We start from the raw sequence: 18,548 nt of genomic DNA, 5'->3' as shown, positions 1-18,548 counted from the left end.
AAGCTTCACGTGAGCTCAGTGTCATTATTCAATTTTCAGCCAAATTGTTTGCAACTTTCTCGTTCATGATCAGTCTCATCTGGCACAATGCATGTTTCAAGTTCAAAACACATAACTAGAATACAATAAAATAAACTGAACTAAAATATAATATAATACCATCATAAAATCGTCCAATGAACTTTAGCCATGTGAATATAAGTTTTCGGAAGTGAATTCTCCACAAGGTTTGTATCAAAATGGTCCCAAGTAAATCAAGAATTGACAATGCTCAAATGAATTAGTATGATCTCAGGATAAAATTGAAAATATTAAAAATTTCACTATTTCCAACAATCAGAGCTGAGAAAGTGAATAAGCCAGTGAATAACAATTATGCCTTTGCCATCTCAATACCGATGAAAAGCGTGATTTCAAAGGCGAAATAGTTTGACGGGCGTCTAGAAGAACAAAACAAAGTCAGTCCACGGTGACCATCAATCTCCTTGTTTGATAAAAGATTGGGCCGTTATTACAAAAGAATATGACTGAATATAAATGTAGCCATCCATTATTTGTGTGGTACTGAAGAAAACTGATAGAATCCGTAATTCCAATAGATGACCAACCCAGGTCTAGCATCCAAACGAGTGGGGAAAAAATATAAAGATTGAATGTCGCCAAGCCAACAACCATGAGAATTAAAGACTCGCCAAAAGCAAACAAAGCACAAGCTTTTTGAATTCTGAAACTGGAGAATATACCAAACACTATCTCATCATCTCACCAGATCTTATTCTGGAAGTAACACTGGACTTAGCAATCAGTGATGCTCATCATCACCATGTCCATCCGGAGGTCCTCCTGGGCCAACCACTTCCAACTGCATAACATAAATAAAAAAAAAATACCCTATAATTTTCCCTTTCACGTCTCAATTGTGAACGTAAAAGTAAATGTATGAAATGAGCAATTTGACCCAGAACTCAATCCAATCCACGCCATCTATCCAATAGCGAAGGGATTTGAATAAAATTTAGATCAGTTAACTAAAACCATCTGATTGATTCAAGGATGATATACTGCACTCACCACGAAGTACTGAGTGCACACTGGACATTCATGTGGCTTGCCTTTCTCTAGCCAGAACCAAACGACATCATGCTCATCTTCTGTTTAAAAGAGAGAAAAATTGTTATAAATAGCTATAAGCAACAAGTTAGAAAAAATTGTGTTGAATAGCTATAACCGAGAAGCTAGTCCTTGTTCCATGAATGCTACATATTAGTCCTAAGAGAAAAACTACATCATGGAAAGATATAATAATTGAATTAGAAATTAATAACTAGGACTTACCCCCTTCACCTCCAGGACATCCCACAATTCTTTTATCATAGTAGGACTTGATGACTGCAGGTTCTTCCTACAAGCAAACAAAATGAAGAATCTATTTATGGATGCTATCATACTCCCAGAAATGCCACAGGTGCCAATTCAAAACAAATTATAGTTCCTGCTCTCAATCCATCTATTTTACCAGAGACATTGGAAGTTTTAAGTATGTGAACAGATTATTGTAATGTAATTATGACCTACAACAATCCCAAAAATATAAAATCCCATTTTTTCACTTGGTTCTACCACCAAGTCAAAAGGTACTTCCACAAATAAATAAATCATTATATTCCAGCTTGATGGTGAAAACAAATGCCCACTTTTGCACCAGCCAAACCTTCCAAGTAAAAAATGCAATATAACTTTTGAGACTTCCAGTCATCACAGCTAAATACTGCAGTTCTAGGTTTAGTTGACACGTTCAAGATGTAACAAACGTGATACTAAAATTACAGCTATTGTTCACTAAAATGAAAATTCCATGCTCTCTAATTTGACATCTTTAGGGAAAATATGATATTTACATTACCCCTATAGTCTGGTTCTCAGGCTTTAACCAAAATTTGGATCGGGTCAGTTCTGAGTTGAGGGGCTGTTTCTAAGGCTGCAAAATAAACCAAGCTGCAGGTAAGCAGCTCAATTTTGGCTGACTCAAGCTCAACTCATTTACTTTATCAAGACAAGCCCGAACAAAAACACTGAGCTTAATTAGTTAATGAGCCAAATTTTATCACCCTTTGGTTTGGCTTGAATGTGCTCACGACCCCATCCAAAACCAGTTATAATGCCAACTTGAAAACCATATGCTCATTATATCACAAAAGGAAAATAATAGTCACAGGCTTTGAAGTAGCAGAGGCCAAAAGGCCAACTGATTTACTAAAAAATCTCATTTTCCTAAAAAAGCGTTGGCTCATTTGCTAAACCTATTCCTCCCCAAAAGCTCAAATTAGCCAAATTTACGTACACTAAAAAGCCATTTGAAAATCCAAAAAACTGAGAAATTTACCAAACAAAAAGCTTTTTTAGCATTAGCTTTTTTTGTTTTGGCTTTTTTAGTTCAATTTATTTGTCTTTTTAGTTAACTTTTTTAAAATTGACTCAAATAACTTTACTTTTTAGATTCTTCTCGACTAGACGATCCTAAAACTTAAATTTGACTATCTTTTTTTTTAAGTTCATACAAGACAAAAAAAGACAATTTTTGCAAGTTTTTTCTTTTTTTTTTAAATTATAAAAATTGGCTTATTTCGTCTTTAGTGAACTTTTTTCAAAATTGACTCAAATATTTTAATTTTTAGAATCATCTAGTTGAGACGGACCTAAAAAGTAAAATTTTTTGACTCATAGTCGAAAAAATTCAAAAAAGACTAAAATAAGTCAAAAAAGTAAGTTGCTTTTTTAGTTTTGCCAAACAAAGCCTAGCCAATATGCTAGCTTTTTAGCAACATCCCCAAGGATGCCTTACTTGAATTGAAGAAGTCAAATCATGAAAACTAATCAGGCCCTGTTTTCTCACCTCCATGCAACTTTATCATATTTGGATATGATTCCCACAAAAGTTGCTATGTCTAACCGATTGAGGCAACTCAGTGGTTTCTTAAACAAAGGAAAGTTTTCCTAAATTTTATGTCCAATCACCATATTGCCCTCAATTTTATATTTAATGGTTGATTATAGTGGATCTTTGCAATTCTATTTGAGCATAGCCAAGTGGAAATTGAATGTTTGCACACTGAGGTGAGCACCAACAAAGTTGACAAAATGTAAACCAAGGATGAGTCGAGATCGAGCACATCTCAAATTTCAAACAACTGAGCATTTGACTCAACTTGTTTTAAATTTTCACCCCTAGCTGCGTTATGAAAACCAACCTGCGAACTGCATTCAGATGTATTAACAAATAAAAATTCTGCACCCATGCTTTACATCCAAATAGTGCTTACAATTGGCAAATAGAGAATATTCCTTATATAAAGCCAAAAGCACTTATTATCTCTATATGGGAAGTGGAACCCTTCAACAGCAGAAGCAAGTTACTCACGTTCACAGCTAGTCACCCGATGGCAGGGAAAGAGGATTTCTTCTCCTATATCTTGCATTAGCTTGGGCTACCATGAGTTGGCTACGGTGGCTGGTTTGGCCCATTAAAGTTCATAAAACTACATCTACACTATTATGTTATGGCAATGTTGTGACTAGAGATGTAAGAAAAACCGAAAAAACTGACTAAATCGATTGAACCAAATCGAACCGGTCATATTTGGTCGGTATTTTAATATGAATCGGTCTGTTCGGTTTTGAAAATTATTTTTTTTCAATTTCTGTTCGGTACCAATTTTGACATATTGTACACTGATTTTCACTGAAACCGACCGTAGATGTTTACATATAATAAAATTATTGTTTTAAGTTTTGGTTTTATTTTGATATTAAGAGTTTGGTTCTTCAATTATATTTTATTCCTAATTCTTAAAGTTCATAAAACTACATCTACACTATTATGTTATGGCAATGTTGTGACTAGAGATGTAAGAAAAACCGAAAAAACTGACTAAATCGATTGAACCAAATCGAACCGGTCATATTTGGTCGGTATTTTAATATGAATCGGTCTGTTCGGTTTTGAAAATTATTTTTTTTCAATTTTCTGTTCGGTACCAATTTTGACATATTGTACACTGATTTTCACTGAAACCGACCGTAGATGTTTACATATAATAAAATTATTGTTTTAAGTTTTGGTTTTATTTTGATATTAAGAGTTTGGTTCTTCAATTATATTTTATTCCTAATTCTAATTCACTAAAAGCTTCAAGCATTAGTATTTATTAATTTTTTTTGTTTGTATTTCTGTGAATAGTTGAATTGGATATGGTTAAAATTATGTACAATGGCTAATTTAATATTTTTATATAAATTATATATTATATTACAAATTTAAGAAACGATTCATTTTGAAAATACTTAAACCAATTAAACCACATTGAGCCGAACTGTTTGAATCGGTGTGGTTTGGTAAGAAATTTGGTCTGTATCAGTTTTCAATATGATAAAATCGACATTATCGGTTCGGTGCAAAATTTCACCTAAATACTAACTGTACTGAACTGATTACATCCCTAGTTGTGACCAACATCAATATTCAAATGCTGAACACGACACATTGTAAGTTGAAGTTGTCTTTAGTGTGTAGACAAAGGAAATTGGAATAAATTGAATAGAGAATTTCGGTTTGATTTGTTCAGTCTCTTCAAGTCTTAGTTGGTGGAAAATTGCAGAACTGACAAAGGTCATGTTCATTCTACGCTTGGTCAAAAACTGACCAAACCCAGACAGTGTGCATCCATAGCTACAGGCTATGAAATAATGAAGAGAAACTTACCAGTAGACGTTTATTTCATAGCAGCCAAAACCAGAATAAGAGTTAGTGAATAATCCAAAATACAACAGTTTAGAATGACAAGGAATATGGACACCAATAAAGCTGAATCTTTGATTGCCAACTTCATATATTATTTATCCATATATGTACATTTTTTATTTTATCAACAAAAGTCAATTGTTAGTTGTTATATTAGCTCTTGGGGAGAGTTGAACCCCAGACATATTTTTTACAAGTACAACATCACATATATGATGTCTCACATTGACACATTTCCAAAACCTGACTGCATTAAGGAAAACTCCAGATCTCTCATTTTACTAATCTAAATAAAAAGGTTCATTGCAAAGAAAGATAGAAAACTTTAGCACATTAGATATAATCATTGTTTTGTTCTTTTCTCATCTTATATTTTAATAATAATAAACTCTCCAAAATCCATCAGCACAAACATCCATTTAAGCAAGAATACTTAGGAACCAAAAAATGGTATAAGAACAATTGCAGTAGACAACCTTGAAACTAAATAAATGTATAACATAAGCAAGGGAACTTAAAATTTTGAACAACTTCAGCCCGCAAAACATTAGCAGCAACCTTCACCCCAGGACAATTTTGTACTACAGTTTGCAAGTCGCAACAAATTTTTTTTAGTTGTACTACTACTTACTATATATAATATCACAGCCTAAGTGAACTTGACTAGCTTTTCCCAACATGATAAAAAGCTCTCCAGTCACAAGATTTGCAACCCTCATATGGAAGATAGTTCTATTTCAACTCCCATAAACTTGATACTAATAAACTTGATACTAACAAGTCACATGACTACATACATCTTTGTTAAACACATGCACAGACACAGAAATGCTTGATACTGTAGCAACCCTCACCTTACTCTTGCCATACTTACATACATTCATGCATGATCTTGTCTTGTTATGTTGTTTTGCAAGTTTTGTCTTGCCTTGTTTTGTTTAAGTATTGCTTGCATGGTTTTGTTCCTTGCTTGGTGTGTAGCCAAGGTCATCTTGAGCTTAGTTCACCTCTGAACCTTTGTGCTTAGAACTGTTTTGGAACCCCTTGGCCGACCCCATCTTCACCCGGGCAGGTTTGCCGAGATATTTTGCACTTAGTGATCCTCGTCCTTGGGCAGGTATGGCCTAGACCGAGGTGTGGCACACCCCGGCCAAGGTGTGGCACAGCTTAGTCAAGTGTCGTCCTCCCTAGCCGATGTCTTTATTACCCTGTTGCCGAAGCTTTGACTTTAGCCGATGTCATTACTTGCCAATGTGTCTTGCCTTAGCTTGCTGTGTACGCTTTGTCATAGACTTGTCTTATCAATCAATCACCTTTTGAGTTGAACCAACCCAGTAGCGCCATGTGTTCGAGCTGATTGTTAAGACAGCCGGCAGACCTAAAAACAAATCATTTTGTCTCAAATCTTTTCCTTTAGAGAGAGAAGCTCTAGAGAAAGGAGGAGAAGTTCTTGAGTGAGAATAAATCTTCCAAGCTTGATCTTCGAGGGTTGAACCGTTGGATTCGAGTTTTGAGGTAAGAATCTTGATCTACTCGTGTTGTTCTTATTGATCATCTAACTGCATTGCATGATCGAATCTGTTTAGCATGTCATGCATCGATTTGAAGTTGGTTTCGGAAGAAAAAGATAGTATTCATGTGTTCTTGAAGAAAGTCTCGTTTTGATCCGAAAGTTTGGAACCAGAACCATGTTTTGTGTTTGTTCTTGCATAACCTTCTTGTATGGGTACCCAGGTCCATGTTTTGAATTCATGGCATGAAATCTCAGATTTTTGTAACAGGTTATGATCTTGCATTCATCTTCTTCATGATCATGTTCTTCATGTTCTTCAAAGGGAAACCCAGGTTTTTCCCGACTTTGTTTTGAATGAGGCCATCGGGACCACACCTCGGCAAGGAGGTGTGGGACCTCGGCAAAGACCTGGTTGGTACTCAGTGTATTTTCATGAGACGGGAGCAGTGTTTAAACTCCCAGCTTGTTTTGCTTTGTTATTGACTTGGATTTGGGGAGAATGCCGAGATCATTTGCATGCAAATAAAGCTTGTTTTGAGAATGTGATTGCCATGTGATTGTAGGTCCTTGATCTTTGCTTTGAGCCTACACCTGAGGAGATCTATGTGAGTGGTATTTCTAATAAAGCTATGTTATACTGTTTTGATAAATCTTGCTTTGCTTTGTTTTGACGAAAGTATTTGTTAAGCATGAATGAATAGCTCCGTTTTGATGTATCAAGTATAAGCTTTGTTTTGATGTCATTCTTGAAAAGTCCCTTGTACTAGAGGACTCTAAACTTTCGCAGTACCAAGTATAAAAAGTCCCTTGTATTGGAGGACTCTAAACTTTCACAGTACCAAGTATAAAAAGTCCCTTGTACTGGAGGACTCTAAACTTTAGTACCAAGTATAAAAAGTCTCTTGTGCTGGAGGACCCTAAACTTTCGCAGCACTAAGTATAAAAGGATACGGTCCTTTCTTGGAAAGACTATCGTGTTAAAACGGGGTACGAGCCTAAGTAACACAAGACCATCGTGTTAAAAAGAGCTACAGGCTTAAGTAACACAAGTCCCTTGTGCTGGAGGACTATAAACTTTCACAGTACCTTTGACTAATCAATTACGGATCGTGCAGTCCTTGTTTTGCCACTGACGGTTTACCGCATGGACTTGTTTGTTCGAAAAGCTCGATTTGTGTTTTGCCGATGTCAGTAAGCATCCCTTGAGATTTGTAAGACTTGATAGATGAATACGGTTCATCTCTTGTTTTGATAAAGTTTTGATATGTTTTGCTTTGAAAAGATCTCGGCTAATATTCGTATGGTTTTGGCATGTTTAATTTTGAAAGACTCGGCTATATTCATGCAAAACCTTTATTACTAGTACCATTCACTGAGTATCCAAGCTCACCCTCTCTATATATATGTAGGTGATGAGCAGGACGTCGGCGACGCCTAGAATGTGTTTTTGAAAGCTTGTTTTGGATCCATGATTTTGTCGGCTTTGTTTGTATTCACGTCGGCGATGTCATTTCTTTTATGTCGGCGAATCTTGAATATCATGCTTCTTGGCTTGTATTCATTGTCATTTTGTATATGTCGGCTCGAGAAGTCTTTTGATCAAGATGTAATACGTATTTTGCTTTGTTGTATTCAAGCTGTAAAGATGTATGCCATTTCATTGGACTTATGCACTGCTCTTATGGACCACTTGTATTTTGATTTATTACTTCCGCATTTGTGAGCCCCGTTTGTTATACTCTGATTGTGTTAAACTTTGAAAGTTGGCCTTCGGTAATTACGGATTACTGGCCATCACGGCACCAAACTACTAGGGGCGGTTTGGGGTCGTGACAGAATGGTATCAGAGCACGCATTCCTTATAGTACGTTATTCACACACTTTGAGTCCTAAAGAGCATAGGATTTCCCTTAGAAAGATGTTAGGATTGCATCATGGTGCTTGCTAATTGAACGAGGTGTGCATTGTCTTGACATACCTTTTGTTACTTGCCTACGTGGTCGTTTGCTTATTTGTTTTAAAGTCACACTTTGCATGCTCATAGCATCATGAGGAGAGGTAGACCTCCAATTGGCCGGAATCAGCCCGAAGACAGATTGAACAGACTGGAAAGATTAGTTGAAGGTTTGGCCCGCGAGTTGAGGCAAACCAGACAGCAGTACGCTAGTGCTACGTCGACTCAGGCCGAGCAGACCAACGGCCGAAATGTGGTTCCGCCTCCACCTCCTCCAGTTCCGCAAGTTCCTCCGCAGCCAGCCTTATATGGGGATGGCACGATAGCTTTGATCAGGGAGTTCAAGAAAATGAAACCACCAAGATTCTCTGGGGGTATAGAGCCAATGAAGGCTGAGGCGTGGGTTTTGGAAATGGAAAAATTGTTCGAGATCTTCCCTAGCACCGACGCCCAGAAGGTGACGTTGGCAGCATTCACGTTAGATGATGACGCTCGCAGATGGTGGATGATGGTTCGAGAAAACAATCCAGATCTGACCTGGACTCGATTCTTAGAGTTGTTCTACAACAAACACTTTCCCCTAAGCGTTCGAAACCGCAAGGCTACCGAATTTCAGACCTTGACGCAAGGCAATCGAACAGTGGCGGAATACGACCGCGCTTTTACCGAATTGGCGAGGTTTGCACCTCACATGGCCAATGATGAATACATGAAGGCCAGGAAGTTCGAGAGTGGACTTCGCGGACCGATTCAAGACCGGGTGAACTTACACAATATGCCGACTTACGCCGAAGTGTTGGACAAAGCCATTCAGGCCGAAGCTAACCTGAATCGATACCAGAGCTCAGAGGAGAACCAGCGAAAGAGACAGAACTATGACAATCGCTGAGCACAGCTGGGCACCAAGAAGAAGACGAACCTGGGCAGTGCTGGTAACCTAAGGCAGGAAAGTAATGCTAAACCGACGTGTTCGGATTGTGGGAAGCCACATTTCGGGGTCTGTCGTCGGACGTCTGGAGCTTGTTATGAATGTGGCGAAATGGGTCATTATGTAAGAGATTGCCCTAAGACAAAGGCTGATAACAACAAGAAATGTGAGAATACCTCGGGTTCCGTCCAGAAGGGTAATGTTGGAAAAGGGCAGATGAGACAGGGCAGAGTATTTGCGCTAGTACCAGGGGACACTCAGAATGCTGAGACAGTGGTGTCAGGTATACTCCTAATTTGCTCCCAAAATGCCTATGTGTTGATTGATTCGAGTTCTACGCATTCGTTTGTATCTGCTATGTTTGCCGAGAAGATTAATAGAGAACTAGAACCCCTAGATTATGTATTATCTGTGTCTACTCCATCTGGGAGATCTATGATTGTTGCATCCATTTATAGAGCATGTGTCGTTGTGATTGAGAATGTTGAATTGCTAGTAGATTTAATGCCTCTGGACATAACTCATTTTGATGTTATACTGGGAATGGATTGGTTAGTCGCAAATCATGCATCTATTAATTGTGTTTCGAAAAGTGTCACACTGAGACCCCCAAACCTAGCCGAGGTTATTTTCCAGGGTAAAGGGATAGTACCCCCACCTCACTTGATTTCATCCATAAAAGCTTGTAAGTTAATTCAGAAAGGGTGCCGAGGATACTTGTGTAGTATACTGAGTGATCAGAATAGAAGTGTTAATTTAGCCGACATCCCAGTTGTTAATGAATTCCCTGACGTCTTCCCAAACGAATTGCCTGGCCACTTAGCCGATAGAGAGATAGAGTTTACTGTTGATATCACGCCGGGAACCCAGCCGATGTCCAAAACACCTTACAGGATGGCCCCAGCTGAACTTAGGGAATTGAAACTGCAATTACAAGAATTGTTAGACAAGGGATTTATTAGGCCGAGCACTTCGCCATGGGGAGCACTTGTTTTATTTGTTAAGAAAAATGATGGCACACTCTGGCTTTGCATCGATTACAGAGAACTTAATAAGGTCACCATTAAGAACAAGTACCCATTACCTAGGATTGATGATTTGCTTGATCAATTACAAGGAGCACGAGTCTTTTCTAAGATTGACCTTAGGTCTAGTTACCACCAACTTAAAGTTAAAGCTGAAGATGTTGAGAAGACCGCTTTTCGGACAAGATATGGCCACTACGAGTTTTTAGTAATGCCTTTTGGAGTGACCAATGCCCCTGCTGCATTTATGGATTTAATGAACAGAGTCTTCAAGCCATATTTAGATGAGTTTGTAGTTGTCTTCATTGATGATATATTGATCTATTCCAAGAGTAAAGCTGAACATGAAAGTCATTTGAGACTTGCCTTACAGATTTTGAGAAACCGGAAATTGTATGCTAAGTTTAACAAGTGTGAGTTTTGGCTTCCTACTATCTCATTCTTGGGTCATGTGATTAATGAAGAGGGTATCTCGGTTGATCCTAGCAAAATTGAAACCGTAGTAAATTGGCCGAGGCCAAGTAATGTGTCCGAGGTTCGTAGTTTTCTGGGTTTGGCAGGTTATTACAGGAAGTTTGTGAAGGATTTCTCAAGGATTGCAATTCCATTGACGCAATTGACTAAGAAGGGAACGCTGTATGAATGGACTGAAGATCGGGAGTCAGCTTTCCAAGAACTGAAGACGAGGTTAGTTACAGCACCAGTACTCGTACTTCCATCAGGTAATGAAGAGTTTCACATCTATAGTGATGCATCGCATAAGGGTTTGGGTTGTGTATTGATGCAAAAGGGTAAAGTCATAGCATATGCATCTCATCAGTTGAAACCCCATGAGAAGAACTATCCCACCCATGATTTAGAATTAGCGGTCGTGGTATTTGCTTTGAAGATTTGGCGTCACTATTTGTATGGAGCTTCTTGTCAGGTTTTTACAGATCATAAGAGTTTAAAGTACCTGTTCACTCAGAAGGAATTGAATTTGAGACAGAGAAGGTGGCTTGAGTTGTTGAAAGACTATGATATGCAAATTCAATATCACCCAGGTAAAGCTAACAGCGTGGCCGACGCTTTGAGCAGGAAGACAGATGGAAATTTGGCGTGTTTGACCATGATAGCAGTGGAGCCGACTATTGTTGATGAGGTAAGGATAAGACAGTTGGAGGATAAATTCTTCAAGAAGATAGTCGAGGAAATTGTCACAAAGCCGAGATCAGGATATACCATCGAAAATCAAGTGCTCAAGTTTGAAGGAAGGTTATGCGTGGCCGACATCCCAGAGTTGAAAAGGATAATTTTGCAGGAAACTCACGGTTCCAAGTTTGCTGTTCATCCAGGGAACACTAAGATGTATCAGGATGTAAAACAGACGTTTTGGTGGCCAAATATGAAAAGAGAAATAGCCGAATTCGTGTCCCAGTGTTTGCATTGTCAACAAGTGAAAGCAGAACATCAAAGACTGGCGGGACTTCTTCAATCTTTGCCGATTCCTGAGTGGAAATGAGAACCATGGATTTTGTGATTGGTTTGCCGAAGACACGGAAAGGTATGGATTCGATTTGGGTTGTTGTTGATAGGTTAACTAAGTCAGCACACTTTTTACCTGTTAAGACTACCTTCAACGCCGATCAACTTGCCTTGTTATATGTGAACAAGATTGTTAGACTTCATGGAGTGCCGATGTCAATTGTGTCAGACCGAGATCCTAAATTTGTTTCTAGATTTTGGCAGAGTCTACAGAGGGCTTTCGGAGCCAAGCTGAGATTTAGTACAGCTTTTCATCCCCAGACGGATGGGCAGACAGAGAGGACAATTCAAACACTTGAAGATATGCTTAGACTTTGTGTACTAGACTTCCTAGGAAGTTGGGGAGCGCATTTGCCCTTAGTGGAATTCGCTTACAACAACAGTTATCAAACTAGCATTGGCATGGCGCCGTATGAAGCTTTGTACGGGAGAAAGTGTAGGTCGCCGATATGTTGGACCGAAATTGGAGACAGAGCTCTGCTTGGTCCCGAATTGATTCAAGTAACAACAGAAAAGATTAAACTTATCCAACAGAGGATTAAAACTGCCCAGAGCCGACAAAAGAGCTACGCCGACCAGAGAAGGAATGAGTTAGAATTTGAAGTTGGAGATCATGTATTCCTGAAAGTTTCACCAATGAAAGGAGTTTCCAAATTTGGGAAGAAAGGTAAGTTAGCACCTCGTTATATTGGGCCATTTGAAATTCTTGACAAGGTTAACTCCGTTGCCTACAGACTTGCTTTGCCGCCAGATTTAAGCCAAGTCCACAATGTGTTTCATGTTTCTATGTTGAGGAAGTACATCCGAGATCCACTACATATAATTGATCATTCTGGGATTACGGTTAATGAGGATTTGGGCTACGAGGAGAAACCAATGAGGATTATTGACAGGCAAGTGACGCAGTTGAGAAACAAATCGCTACCAATGGTAAAGGTCGAATGGAAGGAGCATTATGGCACAGAAGCCACGTGGAAAAAGGAAGAGGATGTGAGAATCCGTTATCCGGAGTTGTTTATAGAGCAAGGTAATTTAAGTTTGGGGACCAAACTTCTTTAAGGGGGGTAGACTGTAGCAACCCTCACCTTACTCTTGCCATACTTACATACATTCATGCATAATCTTGTCTTGTTATGTTGTTTTGCAAGTTGTCTTGCCTTGTTTTGTTTAAGTATTGCTTGCATGGTTTTGTTCCTTGCTTGGTGTGTAGCCGAGGTCATCTTGAGCTTAGTTCACCTCTAAACCTTTGTGCTTAGAACTGTTTTGGAACCCCTTGGCCGACCCCATCTTCACCCGGGCAGGTTTGCCGAGATATTTTGCACTTAGTGATCCTCGTCCTTGGGCAGGTATGGCCTAGACCGAGGTGTGGCACACCCCGGCCAAGATGTGGCACAGCTTAGTCAAGTGTCGTCCTCCCTAGCCGATGTCTTTATTACCCTGTTGTCGAAGCTTTGACTTTAGCCGATGTCATTACTTGCCGATGTGTCTTGCCTTAGCTTGCTGTGTACGCTTTGTCATAGACTTGTCTTATCAATCAATCACCTTTTGAGTTGAACCAACCCAGTAGCGCCACGTGTCCGAGCTGATTGTTAAGACAGCCGGCAGACCTAGAAACAAATCATTTTGTCTCAAATCTTTGCCTTTAGAGAGAGAAGCTCTAGAGAAAGGAGGAGAAGTTCTTGAGTGAGAATAGATCTTCCAAGCTTGATCTTCGAGGGTTGAACCGTTAGATTCGAGTTTTGAGGTAAGAATCTTGATCAACTCGTGTTGTTCTTATTGATCATCTAGCTGCATTGCATGATCGAATCTGTTTAGCATGTCATGCATCGATTTGAAGTTGGTTTCAGAAGAAAATGATAGTATTCATGTGTTCTTGAAGAAAGTCTCGTTTTGATCCGAAAGTTTGGAACCGGAACCATGTTTTGTGTTTGTTCTTGCATGACCTTCTTGTATGGGTACCCAGGTCCATGTTTTGAACTCATGGCATGAAATCTCAGATTTTTGTAACAGGTTATGATCTTGCATTCATCTTCTTCATGATCATGTTCTTCATGTTCTTCAAAGGGAAACCCAGGTTTTTCCCGACTTTGTTTTGAATGAGGCCATCGGGACCACACCTCGGCAAAGGGGTGTGGGGCCTCGGCAAGGAGGTGTGGGACCTCGGCAAAGACCTGGTTGGTACCCAGTGTATTTTCATGAGACGGGAGCAGTGTTTAAACTCCCAGCTTGTTTTGCTTTGTTATTGACTTGGATTTGGCGAGAATGCCGAGATCATTTGCATGCAAATAAAGCTTGTTTTGAGAATGTGATTGCCATGTGATTGTAGGTCCTTGATCTTTGCTTTGAGCCTACACCCGAGGAGATCTATGTGAGTGGTATTTCTAATAAAACTATGTTATAATGTTTTGATAAATCTTGCTTTGCTTTGTTTTGACGAAAGTATTTGTTAAGCATGAATGAATAGCTCTGTTTTGATGTATCAAGTATAAGCTTCGTTTTGATGTCATTCTTGAAAAGTCCCTTGTACTGGAGGACTCTAAACTTTCGCAGTACCAAGTATAAAAAGTCCCTTGTGCTGGAGGACCCTAAACTTTCGCAGTACTAAGTATAAAAGGATACGGTCCTTTCTTGGAAAGACTATCGTGTTAAAACGGGCTACGAGCCTAAGTAACACAAGACCATCGTGTTAAAAAGAGCTACAGGCTTAAGTAACACAAGTCCCTTGTGCTGGAGGACTATAAACTTTCGCAGTACCTTTGACTAATTGATTACGGATCGTGCAGTCCTTATTTTGCCACTGACGGTTTACCGCGTGGACTTGTTTGTTCGGAAAGCTCGATTTGTGTTTTGCCAATGTCAGTAAGCATCCCTTGAGACTTGTAAGACTTGATAGATGAATACGATTCATCTCTTGTTTTGATAAAGTTTTGATATGTTTTGCTTTGAAAAGATCTCGGCTAATAATCGTATGATTTTGGCATGTTTAATTTTGAAAGACTCGGCTATATTCATGCAAAACCTTTATTACTAGTACCATTCATTGAGTATCCAAGCTCACCCTCTCTATATATATGTAGGTGATGAGCAGGACGTCGGCGACGCCTAGAATGTGTTTTTGAAAGCTTGTTTTGGATCCATGATTTTGTCGGCTTTGTTTGTATTCACGTCGGCGATGTCATTTCTTTTATGTCGGCGAATCTTGAAAATCATGCTTCTGGGCTTGTATTCATTGTCATTTTGTATATGTCGGCTCGAGAAGCCTTTTGATCAAAGATGTAATACGTATTTTGCTTTGTTGTATTCAAGCTGTAAAGATGTATGCCATTTCATTGGACTTATGCACTGCTCTTATGGACCACTTGTATTTTGATTTATTGCTTCCGCATTTGTGAGCCCCGTTTGTTATACTCTGATTGTGTTAAACTTTGAAAGTTGGCCTTCGGTAATTACAGATTACTGGCCATCACGGCACCAAACTACTAGGGGCGGTTTGGGGTCGTGACAGATACTAACAAGCATCTAGTAACTAGAAAATTCTACAAGGATGAACTGCATGTGACTTGATAAACTCAAGTGCACTTTGATTTCCAAATGGACATTGATCATTATTATTGATAAGTTAGTTATCAGAATCTTATGATTCACAATTTGATTCATGATTCATACTTCATACATAAATCGATACGAATCTATGGATGAATCTATTTTGGAATAGAATCTATAGTGAATCACATTATTCACAATCGATTCGCTTTTTATGATTCATACAATTCTTAAAACTATCTTGTCCAATAGATTCCAACCATTTTTTGCCTCTTTGTTTTAGTGAAAATGACATACAACTTCTAGGGCAGTTTGGTACAAAATAACCAATACCTATGCATTATTTGTTGTTATTTTGGTAATCATATAGGTTCTTAATAGCATTCAACCAGATCTAATTAGACCCAACATTAACCATTTTTCATCATTTTTTTCCTAAAACGAAAATATCATAATACATAGATGTTTAAGACTAAAATAACTTGCTCACATGATGAATTATCTATTTCTTTTTTTAGTAAAATAAATATAGATCAAATTCAATATTACGTTGGTCAGTTCAACTCAATGGTCCCACAACTTTTCTTCTTCTACTTTTTTTGCTTAATAATTTCTTATTATTATACTCTATATAGGGTTCTGAGGTGCATTTTTTTGAATGTCACGAGAGATTATATTATGATTTTTGAATAATTTCCAATAAAAACGAAAATTAACGTATAATTCAGTTGACTCAGACCATTCTTTATAGCACAGGAACATAAAATTACAAATTAAAACTATCATAAGGTCACAATGATCAAAACAGCCATGTATAGAATATGAAGGACAAAAATTCATACTGACCTTCGTACCGAAAGGACCATCTGGATAGTCGATATCTAGAATTCTTCGTCCCTAATCAAAGCAAACCAGTAAAAAAAAAAAAAAGAAAAAAAAAAAAGCATTAACTCATAATCACAAACAAGACCGATCAAAACGCCGAATTCAAATAAACACGTAATAATTCAAACTCACTTGAAGCTCGGCCTCAAGCTCCTCGCGCTCGTGTCCAGTAGCAATAGGCATTACTTCTTCAACTCTCTTCTTCGAAACAACATTTTCTGCTACTACAAACAGATATACACAAATCACTATCGTACACAGACATTACAGACATTCAGATCCGATAGGGATTACGAAAGAGAGATGAGAAATTACCTGAATCAGAAGCGAATTGGCGAGAGAATGGAATGACGGCGGACCGGAACGGCGATGGAGAAGAAGATAGGTTGGCGGAGGAGACGAATCGGTTGAATTTGGAGGAAGATCGGGATGAGGCTAGGGTTCGGAGCTGAGAAGAGAGTGTTCTCCACATAGTGTTTTTGTTTTTGATCGCTTAGGGTTTTTGGTTTTTCTGATCTCAGGTCGCCTCTGTAGTTTGCCTAATTTTTTTTTTTCTCTCGCTCTAGAATTTGTGCTCAACTAACGGTATTCGGAGTGAGTGTGGCAATGAAATGGGAAAAAATGGCAACTTGGGAAAGGCCAGAGTAGTGTAGGGTGTCGTGGCGGGCGGCCGTAGCAAAGTTGCATGGCATGTGTCATGCACGTGCAAACTGGTTTAATTAGTTACTATTAAAGCCCCTATAGCAGCTAATTTTTTTATTTAAAAAAAATAAAAAAATTAAATGACACATCACATATATTAATCAATTATTTTTGAATAATATTAGAGATATTAAATTTTCTACTAAATAAATGATTAAATATCTCACATGACTGTGGGATCTACACTTTTATAAACCTCACACCTATATGAAATATTTTATCATTTATTTGATCGAAAATTTAAGACTTATAATATTTCTCATTATTTTTTCTTTCACAATTTAGGGATGGTCATGGATTTAATTTTGGACGAGTTTGTAGTAATTTGTTCCCATCCCTTAGCATAACGGAGCATGAACAAATCAAGAGTGGTAAGAATTAGGTGGGAAGACGAGTTAATTTTGTAAATTGAAAATGAAAATATTAATAAAAAAATTATAGATAATATAATTGATTAGATATAATGATTTATATTATAAAATATGAAAGAAAAAATAATTGAGAAAAAATTAATACTAAATATAATATTTTAATGTTTTAATTTTATTATAATAATAAAATAAAATAATATATATTATATATAAAAATATATTTAATAAATATAATCTGAGTGAAAGTCGAATAGAATAGGGCCGAGGGAAGCAAAATATGTCCCCGCCCCGCTACGGGACAAAAAAAATCATGCCTAGTGGGGTGAGGGATATGGGGGCAAAGCTGGACGAGAGAAAATGATCAACCCCCGCAACTATGTATTCAATTAAAAAAAACATTCAAAGCACGTGAACTTTTTTCACTTTATCTTTTAACCTATTATTGAAAATCCAAACTTTTCATTTGATAGGATTTTCAATGAATATCATATATGAAAAAAAAATTAAATTAATCTCATAATTATAACACTTTTATTTTATGACATTCATCTCCAAAAAATAGATAATTTTTTTTAGACAAATACAATAAATAAAAAAATATTACGATTATTAGATTGATTTAATTTTTTTCATGGATATTATACACGGAGGTCTTACAAAATGAATAATTTAAATTATTGAAACAGATTTTGTAATAGGTCCGTTAGTGGTGAAACCAGAAAAATAGTTCAAGGGGACACTTATTAATTACATGACAACCTTGAAATTTTTTTTTCTTATAATCAACGATCATTGATAATAATTTTTTTAAATTAATATTAAGCACAACATCTTAAATATTTTTTTTTTAATTTTTTTTTTTTCACGATTATCATAATTGAAAAGTGTTATTGTAACTAGTATATTATAGGCAATGAAAAAGATTTTTGTATGTCTTACAATAAACTATATAATAATATACAAATAATAGTGATACATCATCATTGATATATGGCATCACTAACTAATAGATGGTTAATCTCACTTGTCATATATAATTAACAATTTAATAATTCCTCTACATCTTTGTAGTGGGGTTAACTATTTTACATATAAGTGATTATGTGATATTACTATTACATTGAATTTTTTTTTTCAAAATTTTCATACATAATAATGTGAGTTGTTATAATTTTTTTCATTTTCAATACCATTATTTTCATAACTTGAAAAATGCCATTAAAAAATCATTCTAAATGTTATTTTTATATAAATATTTTATTTGTTAATTATTTTCCTTATATGCGTGCGCACACAAAAAAAAAT

At 37.2% G+C, this 18,548-nt stretch overlaps 1 protein-coding gene across 3 annotated transcripts; it reads right to left on the bottom strand.

Annotated features, from left to right (window-relative positions):
* Positions 1 to 280: 280 nt before the first annotated feature.
* Positions 281 to 17,226, bottom strand: LOC114293533 (cytochrome c oxidase subunit 5b-1, mitochondrial). Of its 3 annotated transcripts, none has more exons than XM_028237613.2 (6): positions 16,486 to 17,226; positions 16,303 to 16,394; positions 16,132 to 16,182; positions 1,336 to 1,402; positions 1,072 to 1,151; positions 281 to 862 (listed from the first exon to the last, which is right to left on the bottom strand). In XM_028237613.2, the coding sequence occupies exons 1-6, from the start codon at positions 16,640 to 16,642 to the stop codon at positions 803 to 805; spliced, it is 507 nt and encodes a 168-aa protein (XP_028093414.1). In that variant the 5' UTR covers positions 16,643 to 17,226; the 3' UTR covers positions 281 to 802. The 3 variants fall into 3 exon arrangements, with proteins under 3 accessions (XP_028093414.1, XP_028093416.1, XP_028093415.1); XM_028237615.2 differs by having other exon boundaries at positions 16,303 to 16,388; positions 16,486 to 16,857; XM_028237614.2 differs by having other exon boundaries at positions 16,303 to 16,391; positions 16,486 to 16,793.
* Between the last annotated feature and the right edge of the window lie 1,322 nt (positions 17,227 to 18,548).

Source organism: Camellia sinensis, chromosome 15 (assembly GCF_055761805.1).
Source record: "Camellia sinensis isolate YWXY chromosome 15, ASM5576180v1, whole genome shotgun sequence".
NCBI lineage: Eukaryota > Viridiplantae > Streptophyta > Magnoliopsida > Ericales > Theaceae > Camellia > Camellia sinensis.
The sequence above is the reverse complement of the archived record's forward strand: the minus strand, read 5'-3'. Positions and strand labels throughout refer to the sequence as shown.

What these genes read in the sequence shown, in the direction of transcription:
- LOC114293533 (XM_028237613.2), bottom strand. Translation starts at nt 16,642, where the DNA reads ATGTGGAGAACACTCTCTTCTCAGCTCCGAACCCTAGCCTCATCCCGA. An exon ending in AGCTTGAGGCCGAGCTTCAA is followed by an intron (nt 16,183 to 16,302) that starts GTGAGTTTGAAT and finishes TGCTTTGATTAG; the next exon opens with GGACGAAGAATTCTAGATAT. An exon ending in ATGTCCTGGAGGTGAAGGGG is followed by an intron (nt 1,152 to 1,335) that starts GTAAGTCCTAGT and finishes TCTTTTAAACAG; the next exon opens with AAGATGAGCATGATGTCGTT.